At 35.0% G+C, this 13,153-nt stretch overlaps 1 protein-coding gene across 1 annotated transcript in view; it reads left to right on the forward strand.

The window, feature by feature from the left end:
* Positions 1–10,157: 10,157 nt before the first annotated feature.
* The window catches only part of LOC129266484 (protein turtle homolog A-like), an 88,648-nt gene continuing 85,652 nt past the window's right edge, over positions 10,158–13,153 (forward strand). The window contains exon 1 of the mRNA XM_054904339.2: positions 10,158–10,230. Within this exon, the coding sequence (XP_054760314.2) occupies positions 10,158–10,230 (73 nt within the window). The remainder of the gene's footprint in view (positions 10,231–13,153) is intronic.

Genomic DNA, 13,153 nt, shown 5'->3' on the forward strand with positions numbered 1-13,153 from the left:
AATTCTCCCGTTCTTTCTTTCTTTTCATCTTCGATCTACTATTCTTTCCATCCGAGCTTTCTATCATCCTCCCCCTCCTCGATCCTCCTCTTCCTCATCATCCTCAGCATCATCCTTACCATCATCTCATTATTTCTGCTTTTATTTTTTTGTATGATTGCTTTTTGTTCGCAATCAATATCATGTCTTTGTAATTTACTTTTCATGTACATTTCGGGGTACATTTCAACCTGCCTTGAACCAGTAAAGGTTTATGGACCTGGTTTCGCTTGTTACTCTTTCATAATGATTGTTTCACTTGGTTCATTTGTATGCTGCTTTTCTTTGAAATAAAGAAATGATTACAATCAATCATCCTCTCTCTCTCTTCCTTTTCTCTTTTCTTTTCCCATGAATATTTATTCTTTAATTTTCATTTATACTCTGTTTCCTCCTTCCATTTTACACAAAGATTACACAAATCATTTGTAGGCCGGACAGTAATCACACTGAGGTTACGAGGCCGTAATCAAGCCTACAAGTTAGTAAACGCTAGCGATGGCGGTCTCCTGCATTCCCTTACAAAATAATGATTATTTTTGTAAAATGTCCCGGTAAAATGTATAATACATCTTGTTGATATTTGTTTTCACTCCCGCCACATCGCACTGCTATTAATATAGTTTTGTTATATATTAAAGGTCAAGTCCACCCCACAAAATGTTAATTTGAATCAAGAGAGAAAAATCAAATAAGCACACCACTGAAAATTTCATCAAAATCGGATGTAGAATAAAAAAGTTGTGACATTTTGAAGTTTGTCTTATTAAAAAATATATAGTTATATGCACATCTTAGTGATATGCAAATGTAGAGTAGACAGCAGTTGTTATTGGGTAATAAAAACATTCTGTATAAGAATAAGTGTTTTTTTTTATTTTTAGCATTGGGTATTCTCAGATATTCTTGTTATTGGAGATGTTGTTAACATAGGACTATTGGATATAATGTGCATTCATGCAAAATAAAAGAAAAGGGGAAATTATTTATGTGAATCGAAATTAATCTGGAATTGTATACCAGAAAAATGGAAAAACATTTTAATTAAAGATAAACATTGCTCAAATCATTCAATTATTAGCTACTTTCAGTTGAAGGACCATGATCCTGTTTTACATAAAAAACAAAGTAAACATTTATTTGTTAAACGTTCTAAGAGATCATACAATTTTTAGTGCATAAAAAGTTCATAACCCCAAATGTTGAACAATGTTGGTCACTTTATTTTAAAGAAAATTTGATTTGGAACAATATCTGGAAAAGAAAAAAGTTACTTTCATTAAAGAATTTCGTTTAGCTGAATGCAAACTTTTGTATCAACTTTTTTATAAACTTTTCATTTTTTGTATAAACTTTTGATGTCAAATTAATATCTGTTTCGGTTTAAATTGGCAGAACCTCCACTTTGTTTTAAATGTAAAGCTCTTGACAACTATTATCACTTATTTTATGATTGCCATTATTCTAGACTCTTTGGGGGTAAAATCCAGTAAATTTTGTGTTACCATTAATCTAATATATGATAAGTTATAAATATATTGTGATTGGTAGACACGGTGGTAATGGACACAACATTATATCTTTCTTTAATGTATTGATTAATTTAGCTTCTTACACAGCTTTTCAACAAAAAAGAAAATCAAATTAAAAAAAAATATTCTTGGAAAATATAAAATGGAGAGCATATATAAAAAAGTATTTTTTGGGAAAAATTGCAGAAAGAAGATTGAAAAGTTCAATGAGGAGCTATGTTTGCTTACTATATTCTTTCTTGTTATACAATGTTGTCAAATCTTTTATAATGAATTTTAATGAATATCATGCTGTTTTTTGTTTCAATAACAGTGACGATGTTAATATGAACATACAAATAATAAAAAAAAGAGTCAATGATGTTCGTCACTCACCTTTTCTTTTGTTTATTAGCCTATTGTTTGAATTGTATACAATATTTCATTTTTGTCAGATTTGACAATAATGACCAAACTTGACTGAACCACAAAATTTTAAACAAAATTAATTCCACACGTTTAGGGAGGGATAAAACTTTATTTCACATGACAATGACGAGAAAATCAAAATATTTCATATTTCGTATAATAAAATACAAAAGAAATAGTGAGTGGGTGATGTCATCAGTGCACTCATAATTTATGCTTAACGAGCATTATGCATACAACTGTTTTGTAAAATTAAGCGAAACTTTAAAATGTCATAACTTTCATATTTTACATCCAATTTTGATGAAATCTTCAGTGTTGTGCCTGTTGGATTTTTCACTTTTTATTCAAATAAACCTTTTTGTTGGGGATGGACTTGTCTATATCTTGAAATTATGATACTGATGTGAATGCAGGAATCAAATCAAATAAAATCAAATCAAAAGCAAAATCAAGTCTCCAGATGTTAAAGGACTACCAGGCCAACGAGTCGGAGGGAATTTGGGGGAATTTGAAAGTACTATGCAAGAGATGATTTGATTTGAAATTGATCTTAAAGTGGGACTTCAAAAAAAATACATGAAGAAGAATTTTATGATGATACGTATTCAAATTATTATTAGGACATCTTTTTCAGAAATAATGCGAGCGCGAAGCGCGAGCTGATAAAATGATATGCAGACCTGAAAATAGACAATCTTAAGAAGTAGGCCTATTTTTGCAGAAATTTATGAAGTGTAACCTTGCATTTGGAGATGTAATAATAATATTAATAGTAGCTGGTGGGTGTTTCATAAAGCTGTTCGTAAGATAAGAGCGACTTAAAGAACGACTGGTATCCTTTCTTTTGGTAAATGCTATACATCATTGACAATGATTTAGCGCGTAAGAAAGGATCACCAGTCGTTCTTAAAGTCGCACTTAACTTACGAACAGCTTTATGAAACGGCCCCTGTATTTATAAAGCGCCTTTTGCCTGAGGATACAAAGCGCTGCTATTATTACCCCGGCTTTATCATTCTTCATGTTGCTTCTATCATGGGGCGGGGGCAGGGGCGATCGCTACGAAAATATTGGGGATGCAGCAAACATCGATTTGCCATGCCCAATAATTTTGACAAAATGAAAAATTTTATGAATCCATTGCAAAAATGTATTTGAAGGAACATCTTAAAGCGCTATAAAACCATCACACTTGACGTAAAAATACTATTGAATATATAAAATTTGTATTTTCCAGTGTGCTCCACGTGCCACTGAAAATCTACATTGTATTTGGCGCGGAGAACGCGCCTAAAATTTTGGATATTGTCTTAACTCCCCTCTCGCCATCCGAAACATGGATCGACACTCTAAACTATTATGTTGTAAATAAGATTTGCCTCAATCGGGGAGTATGTAGCGACAGAGCCATTTTAAAGAAAAATATCTAAACGAATGACCCCCCCAAAAATCGGATTTCGGACAGGGTTAGAGTCAAACTTCAATTTTATGGCATTAGTATATATTGTTATATTCGTGGTTGGTGAAGCATGTATAGAGATGTTAATTTGAAAAAAAAAGTTGCAAGGCAGTCTACTATATCGCAGGAGATCATCATGACTTCCCCTACTCGTATACTTTAAAGAAAGCATTAATGTATTCTGCATTTAGATGTTATTTTGCGAGGGAGTGTTTAGCGACCGAGCGACTATAGCGATACTTTTTTTTAATTTGAATACAATAGCAAAAGTTTTGGTTGTAACACTTGACGAAATGAATGGAATACTGCTTTTCTATCCGCTTATGGCCCACATGATATATGATATATGATATGATATATATATATACATTATATTCTTTGTGGTCGATTTTTTGTTTCGTGGGGGGGGGGGGGCTTGAGCGATATTTGGGAGGGGGATGCAGTCCCCAAATTTGCACCCCCGCTAAAATTGCGCCTGATTAAATACCCTGTTTTAATATGCCCTTGTTTACTTTTGTTTACGTGGTGGAGCCGTAGTGTAGTGGTTCTGACTCTCGCCTTGTAAACAGAGGGTCGTGTGTTCGAATCACTCCACGGTCTGGCGTCTTTTGGCAAGGCGTTAATCCACACTTCTCTTGACCCGGGTTGCTAAATGTCATTGTAGCTTGCCCAGTACTATGTGCGCCCCATCGGCGACTGACTGGAATACTCCCCAGGGAGTGGAGAATGTGCACATATTGTGTGCGAGAATGACTGATGACCGAAGTAATAATAATATGTCCGTAAAGCGCTTAGACACATCGGTCCGATGTATTAAGCACTAGATAAAAGCCGATTATTATTATTATTACTTTTGATGCCCCTTTTCTTTTCTAGATTGTTTAAAAATAATGTTCAGTCTGTTAATGTTCTGATCTTTGGAACAGGAATTCCTATGAAATGATTCTAGAAAAACACATATTAAATTGACGATTTTCAAATATAAGTATTTAGAGGAATACGAGGCAGTTGTCAACAGGAACAGCCGGTAATACTTTGGCAAATTCCTATAAAGAAACATCATTATTGGTAAGAAACAAGAGAACAATATTCTCATTTTCATAATGTTACTACTCATCTACTTAATATGAATTAAAATACTTGTAAGAATAATAATCCTACGTGCCATAAGTTTCATTAGCATGTGAGTAGGGTAGATAAGTCATTTTTCCCTTTGTTTTGTGATAGTGACCTTTTCGAAAGAAAAAGGGCCCTTTTTCCCTATTACACCCACAAATGTAATAACGTCCAACCCCCCCCCCCCCTCACTTTCAACTTTGCTCCGCCGACCTTGGGCATTCTGTAATTCTGTAAAAAAAAATTCAAGGAGCGCAAAGCGCGAGCTGAAATTTATGAATATATTTTTACATGAAAAGGGAAGTTTTTATAATAATAATAATAACAACAACACAGTTCTTAAAGTTACCATAGTTACATTGCTTCTCAGCCAATCAAAATCAAGGAAAGTCGTCAGATATGACATCTTGTCAGACAAAAAATGTCGATGAAACACTCTCGATCCTTAAGTTCGAGTTAGAAAAAATATAATGTTTACAACGTAGATGGCGCTAATAATATCGTAACTTCTGTTTCCCTTTTTTAAAATAAAAAATCTTGTTTTCCATTCATTTCAGGCCTCTTACAGTGCATCAGCTTATAGTTTTTACGCTATATAAATCAATTTAATTATTATCATTTATGAACAGAGTTCCTATATACATATTATCTAGGTTGTAAAAATGACGAATAAAATGATCAGTGGCAGAACGGGGGCTCAGCCTATGCAGGCGCACCGGAACACTTTCCGTTTTGAGGCTGGGGGCAAAATCTTGAAGGGGGCACAATTTCGTGACATTGGGATATTCTTGTCAGAGGAGGGGGGGGGGGTATTTTCACCCTCTATAACATCAATTTTGCTGCTAAAAGCTGATTTCTATTGTTTTTGAGGCCCGTGAGGGGGCAGCCCCAAGCCCGGTCCCAAGTTCATCTTGGCATTGCTCTAACAAACAAGATAGGTATATCATAATTCCTAAATGAATAATGCGATCATGCGAAGCCCGAGCTCAAATTCTTTCACATTTCATTTATTTGCACCTGAAAATTAAGCACTGTGAGCAGTTTCTTTGTAATCATGAACAAGATGCGTACTAGGACTATGTAACAAAAAATATAGTGCGAGAGCGAAGCGCAACCTGTGTTTTTTTTTTTTTTCATTTAAAAAGAGTTTTAAAAATGACTGTTTGCAATGATTCATGACGAGGTAATAATGCGAATGCGTTAAAAACCATTACTCATAAAAACTATTATATTCATTTGACTAAGTACGCGAGCAATGAGAGATATTTTAGATGGCTGGTAAAGTACGACAAAGGGAAAATGATAAAATTTAGGAAAGGTATGTTTTCACTGGGGCATGGGGCATACTCGTCGTTCTCCGATTTATATACACTAAATTTATTTATAAGTATAAAATTCCCCAACAGGGGCGAAATCTTTTACGTTTTCAGTTATATGAAATTGATTATTATTTTACTTTTAGGGGGCACATCAGGCGCGGATCCAGAGTTGGACTTTTACGGGGTCTGATTAATGAACGCAAAGCGTGCCAACACTTACAGAGCGCTCCCTAGGGGGAGGGTGCAGGGAGGAAGCTCGAAGTTTTGGATATCTCATCAAGTTCAAATCAAAAGAAGACGTCTCTAGAAAAAAAACGAAACTATGCGAATTTTCAAATAAAGAGTGGTGAGAAAGAGAACAGGAAATCTGAGGACAAAGAGAAATAAAGAGAGAGGGGGAGAGGGAGAGAGAGAGGGGGGGGGGGGGGAGACGAGACAATGCAACATAAATATACAAGTAATTTTCGCAACAAAATTACTCAATATGATTATCTAATGTTTTGTGTCCCTTTTATACTGTTATATATTCTCTTAAATTTCTCGATTGTTATTGTCTGAAAATTGACCATCTGAAATTCATGGAAAACCATATGAAAGGACTTCAATATTTTCTTGCATTATTTTGAGTTTTCAACACAAATAACCTTTGCTTACATGTTGAAAACAAATACTTTCAAGAACTGAACTTGCCATGACACTTCACATCCCTTATCATTAAAAGAATTGACCTTCTATGTTGTTTGACACATTGTTTTTACGGCATCAATCATTTTCTTGCTTTAATATCCATTGTTCTGATAGAATTAAAATTTAATGTTACAGCTTTTGCAAGTTAATCATTTTAAAATTGAAAAAAATACAAATTTATTTGTTTTGTTTTTTAAATGAAAGTTTCAGTCTGCAAGTTTCCAGCATTTAGCAATTACATTAAAATTGAACTTTCTATTTCCCAATAAATAAAACAACCCCATGCTTATGCAAGGAATTTGCCTGATGCAAATTCACATAAATTTTCGAATTACCTTCATCTTTTAATATAAATTTAGATAAACAGGAGCGGATCCAGCTATCATAGGGGGAGGGGCGAACAAAATTTCAACCATATTTTCCCCGATCGACTTGAAGTTGATTTTTGTTAGTTTCTTTGAAGGGGTAGTCATTTTTTAGCTATATAAAACAACATAAATCTCACAAGCCCTATTTTTAAAAGTGTTAGCGCGAGCTGAAAACTTTGGAAATTTCATGTATTTTGTCCTTACTATTGAACATTCTGGGCAATGTTTTTTATCCTGAACAAGATGCGTAAGTAATTATATAGGCCTATAATTACTGTGAGTGCGAAGCGCAAACAGAAATTTTAATATAGGTTTCTGGCCTGATCGAAATGATGCGAGTGCGAAGCGCGAGCTGAACATTTTTGACATTCAGACCTAAAAAATGGACGTTTAAAGCACTTTTGTAATCATGAACAGGATAGGTATATAACTAAACAATGCGAGCATACGAAGCTCGAGCGTAAAATTGAGATTTAGAGGGACACTCTTTTAATGTTTTGTAAAGTATGAAAAGGATGGGTATCTTCCTTAATGTGAGCGCGTAGAGCAAGCAGAAAATTTGATATTCTGATCTAAAACTGGATAATTTAAGCATGTATTAAATAAAGAACCAGCTGCATGCATATCTCAATAAACATGCGTGCGCGTGTTTTAGATTTAGACCTAAAATTCTAAATACATTTTATCATGAAAATCAAAAATGCGAGCGCGAAACGCAAGCTGAAAATATTTGATATTCCGATCTGAAAAATGATCAATTTAAGCGCTAGGAAAAATCTGAAGTGGATATGGATGGCACTTGATAAATGATGCGAGCGCGAAGCGCGAGCTGATAGTTTTGTAAATAGCTGTATTTGTTTTTTTTTTCTGTGTGTAACCGTTAGTTTTTATTCTTAGTATTCTTTTATATTTTATGTATGTATTTCATATATCCAAAAGTGTGACAACAGCTCAAGCATCTGCTTATATTGTCATACGACTGCAACCTTGGTATAATCAGTTATGTAAGATCATAACTATACATTATTATTATGCAAAATTTAATGTATTCAATTTTGTGATGGTCACAATATGTACATTGTCATGAAATGCAGAAACGAATAAATAAATAAATAAATAAGTAGTTTTATAATTATCATTTTGACCTAGAAACTGAACAATCTAAGGTTATTTTGTCATCGTATGAAAATGATTATCATATATCTTCCTATTCCTCTTCTTAAGCGCTAGCTAAAACTTGTCGATATTCCTGTCTGAAAAAAGAGACAATTTGATAATTAAGAATTCATGAAAATGTTATTATCTTATTCATCAATCTAATAACCCTATAAATGAGAGCACGAAATTTGTTGATATTAATTCCTGAAAACTGAACATTTTAAGCACTTATGTAATTTTGAATAGGATGCATGGGTTAATATATTTTTAACAATTGATGCGAGCGCAAATCGCGAGCCAAACTTTTTGATAAAACGTCAGGAAAATGGGATTTTAAGTAGTTTGTTATAGAATTACAATAGAGGTATAATACTCACCAACCAAAATGCGAGCGCGCAGCGCTAGCTGATTGGTTTTGACCAAGGTTTTGGCAATCAAACATGAAAAGGGATATTTGAGAACTTTATGGAACACACGAAGAGAAGGGACTCGACAGATCAAATAATGCGAGCGCGCAGCGCGGGCTGAAAATGTTGATACTCAGACAGTAAAACAGACATTTTACAGAGCACTCTTTGAAAATCAATTTGTAAATCAAACAATATACTGGAAAGCTCGATGTCCGAACTGAAATATGTTTTGTATATTGACTTCAATACTTGATATTTTAAGCTCTATATCAGTCTATTTAGCAGTACATGTATCTCATCGAACTTGCAGCGCGAAGCGCGAGCGAAATTTTGTTGTTTTGACATGAAAGATTATTTTTTTGTACCAAGTCTTCATTGCACCTTATTTCATTCACTCGTATTCCTCCTCTTTTTCCTCTTCTTTTTTTTCTCCTCTAGTTTTTTCTTCTTTTCCTTCCCCCTCCGCGCCTGCACAGGGGGGGGGGGGGGTGGGTGGGCAATAATTCATTGCCCGGTGGTGTGGACTCCAGCCCCCTTTCCAATAACCAAGTAAAGAACACATAATTTCGGCTCAGACCCCATGCACTTTCAAAATAATTTTCACAATTGTCATCATCATCCTTATCATCTCCATCTTCATTAAAATTATGAACAAATATTACCATTTTGCTTGATAAATGTATTAAAAGTTCATCTTCATTCTTCTGTTGATTTCTTCTTGTCCTGGAGAACTGCTGGATCCAGTGGATACGCGAAATCATCCAGAAAAAAAAAACTACTAAGCTCCAAGTACTAACTGTTTACGATTTGGGGCAGGAGGGGGGGGGGGTGGGGGTCCGCTTGGTCTACGTTAGAAAGTCGAGTCAAAGATATAGAAAATAAAGAGAAAAATATAATGATAGTAATAAATGAAAAGTAAAAATTAAATGAAGAAAGCCCGTAATCAATTATCATAATCTTTATATTCTCTCTCTCTTTTTTTTTTTTTTTTTTGGGGGGGGGGGGTAAAACTGATATATTGGGATATACGTGTATCGTGTATTTGTAAATGAATGTATATCTCCATGCCCTTCGAATTTTTGAATCCTCTCAGAAGTAACGGTTGACGTCTTCCCAGCTGACGATTAATCCTCTCTGACAAAAGATATGCTTGAAATAAAATACTATAACTGACAATTCATGAGCTCTCCCTTTCTCTTTTGTCTAGTGATGATAACAAATACATCATCACGAATCATCAAGCTGAGCGAACTAAGTTACATAAGGAATAAAAGCAAGCCAATGATTGGACAATATTGTAATGACGAAAGCTATAGGGGTTGTGATTGGCTAAAACGTTGAAAGGCTAAAGCACATGAATGCACGCAGCAGCAGCACCGGCGATATCGGCCGAGGCTAGCTCCGTACCGTATACGTGTATGTGTACGCGAATACGGGCAATTCGAGCGTGCATTGAATTTAAAACTTGCGCGGACTACGAGTTGACAAGGCAAGGTACCCATGATACTGTATCCCCGAAGAAAGACAGTTATTATTTACATACACTCCAGATGGCCAGACAAGCAGATTAAAGATGTCATAATGCTACCAAATGAGAACTTGACCTAGTATATTTGAAAAAGGATGTCATGAACTGCGTAAACTGATTTTCCCCAGAAATGGCTGTCATCTGCGTGATTATCGCATCGTTTGTTTTAGCTGGAGTGCCGACCATTGCACAGAACCCAACGGGTAAGTTATGGCTGTCATCTCGTAAACAATCCTGCTCGTGCTGCTGCCGGCTGCCTAGTAATTGTATTTGTATTGTAGTAATGTTAGACTTAGAGTTAGACGTTTGGAAAGGAGGCGTTGTGAAAATAAAATATCGGGATTTTGAGCTTATTGCAATTGTGAACATTATGAACATTATCAACCACAGGAAAAAAAAGTCGTTGCCACAATTGGGTCAGGCAAGATTTTAACCTTTTAAAAATAAGAAATAAGATGAGTCTCTGGACTTTGAAGCGCAAGGTCCGGGGTTCGAATCCCAATGCAGTGCTTGCATCCTTTGGCAAGGCATTTACATGTATTTACATTTGCCATCCTGGGGGACCACTCAGTTATATTGCTGTACAAAAAAAGTGCGTAAAAAGGGTACTTTTTGCCGATCATGGCACATCACATACATGATGGGTGCTGACATGTACGTCAAAAACTAAAAATGCCAAAATAAGGCCAAAAGGGTATGGTTGTAAGGTAAAACATGTATTTTTTACGGGTTATATTTGTTTAGGGGGCAAAATTGTCAAAATGCATGTGAAAATACTTGATAAGGGTATAGATTTGACCAATGCCAATGGATAAAACTTGTTTAGGGTGGGTTTGTAAAACATGCGGTTGTGTCTGTGTAGGCCTACAGCAATAAAGTTGAGTAGCCCTCCTGAGTTTACCACTCTTCACCCAGGTGTAGGTAACTTGTAGGAAGAAATTCCTTGAATTCCTTGAAGGTCTAATTACAATGGCCGTGCTAAGGCAGGGGTAGTAGTATGAAGTGCTTAGAAACATTGCATTAGGCCTGAGCTCTGTATGAATGTTGCATTTGTTTTTGTAAAGCCAATCCTGTGAAATGGGTAAAATGTGCAAACATGCCCTACTGCTAAAAGGTCGACCATTTATGATTGGATGATGAAAAAATATTGGTCATTGAATGACAACCAACCCAAACAAAAACCAATGTTCAAATTATTAGGAATTAGAGTTTAAAAAAAATTATGGTCTAGGACTATATGTTATGATGAGATAAAAGCCTACATTACATATCAGTTAGGACTACCAATATGCTATCATCATTTCTTTTGACTTCTTGAACGAGACCCCAATTTCAGACCAAAATGATGAGAATATTTGTAAAGAATCTTTTTGTCTATTATTCTGTGTTAAGAAAGAAAACTAATTAAAACCATGGGTTGATAATAATGGTGTTTGATTCCATTAAAATTAGACCTGCTGTTAGTGAATTTTGATGATTAAAGCAAAACACTTAAACATGCACTTGGTCTGGCATCTTGCAGCTCAGCAAATTAACAAATCTGGCTGAGAAACAAAAGTATAAATTAATGAAAAGCTGTCTATTCACAGTAAAAGCATTTGAACTATTGTATCTCCCTGATTTATTGAAACTCTGCTTCCAACATCTATAAGCTCTGTCTTGTCATCATTGAAAGCACATCTTTGCACTTTGAAAAACTCTCTTGTCAGCACCTTGCAGTTTCATTCAAAGAATATATAACTGTAAAGCTTTACTAAAAACTTCTATCAATGTCCAGCCTAGCATGGAGATAAAAAGAAGTCAGCTAAGTGTAGCATTCATCCCTACAGCTCCCAACCACAAAAGCAATCTCCTTCAATTCCCCCAACACTAATCTGACCTTTGTCTCTTTTGAAGCCTTCAAAGTAACTGTTAACCAACCAAAATCAGTGCTCATCTGTCCTTTTCACCACCCAATCGATCCTTTCTTTACAAAACACAATCACAAGAACTTTCTGTTTCTTCAAGCATGTACATGTAGCTGCAGGCTATTCAAGTTTAATTAAACCTCACCAAAATTGAATCATCTCTGTTCATTCATCCAGTCTTCTTACATGGAATGACTGGTTTCTTAAGTCTTGCTAAAGCTTTGCTAAGGACTGGTATTAATTGTTACACTTGAATTATGTCTCTTGTTTTCTTATTTTGGATCCATTATCCATCTTAAATCCCATGTTTGTCAAGTAACACTACCCTTTGTGGCTAGCATTTGTGAAGTTCAATATACTGTACTCTCTTCAGAAACAAAGAAACATGATGGGAAGAAACCAGGGGTCTGTTTCATAAAACTTGTCAGAACAAATTTACAATAACAGTTAAAAGCTACTGAAATCCTTCAACCTGATTGGCTGATCATAGTGAATTTGTTTAGAAATCTTGCATTTGTTATTATAACAAGTCTTCATGAAACGGACCCAGTTCCATTTTAATTTGAATATACCTGTAGAAAACTTTCTAGAATATAATATTTGAATTCATTATCTTGAGTGACACCAGTGCTCAGATTTGTCTGCTTTTTTGAGTTTTGGCCAGTGCCTTGAAATTTGATGCAAATCTATTATTTTGTAACACATTTGAACAATTACAAAAGGGTTCCCTGTTTGTCTTTTTGTGACTTTATGGTAGGTCTGCTATGTCTAGACATGTACAGTCTAGGCCTACAGTTATGTACACATTATTATTATTATTTTTGTTAGTCATTATTTTGTGATCAGATTGGAGTAAACTCTAACATGTGGGCCTCTATCTTTCAGCGTCATATTCATGAAAGATTGGCTGCAGTTCAGGAGGTTGAATCTTTGACTTGTTGTATTTTGTTGTTGTAAAATTTGTTTGCATTATTTGAATGGCTTGTTGATTCCTAAAGTAAGGATTAGTCTGGCATTTTCATAAAACGTAATCTGAAACAAATAACATCATCATGTAGCCTATCCATGGAATATCGTCGCTTGAAAAATCACAATGTAACGTTCGTTTTACGTTCCTTTGAGTTTGATCATGTGGAACTGATCCAACAGTAACAGGATTACAGGATCATTCTCAATGTTTGAATGAAAAACTCTTTGTATTTGAGCAATGATATACGAC

Source organism: Lytechinus pictus, chromosome 8 (assembly GCF_037042905.1).
Source record: "Lytechinus pictus isolate F3 Inbred chromosome 8, Lp3.0, whole genome shotgun sequence".
In the NCBI taxonomy this organism is placed as follows: domain Eukaryota; kingdom Metazoa; phylum Echinodermata; class Echinoidea; order Temnopleuroida; family Toxopneustidae; genus Lytechinus; species Lytechinus pictus.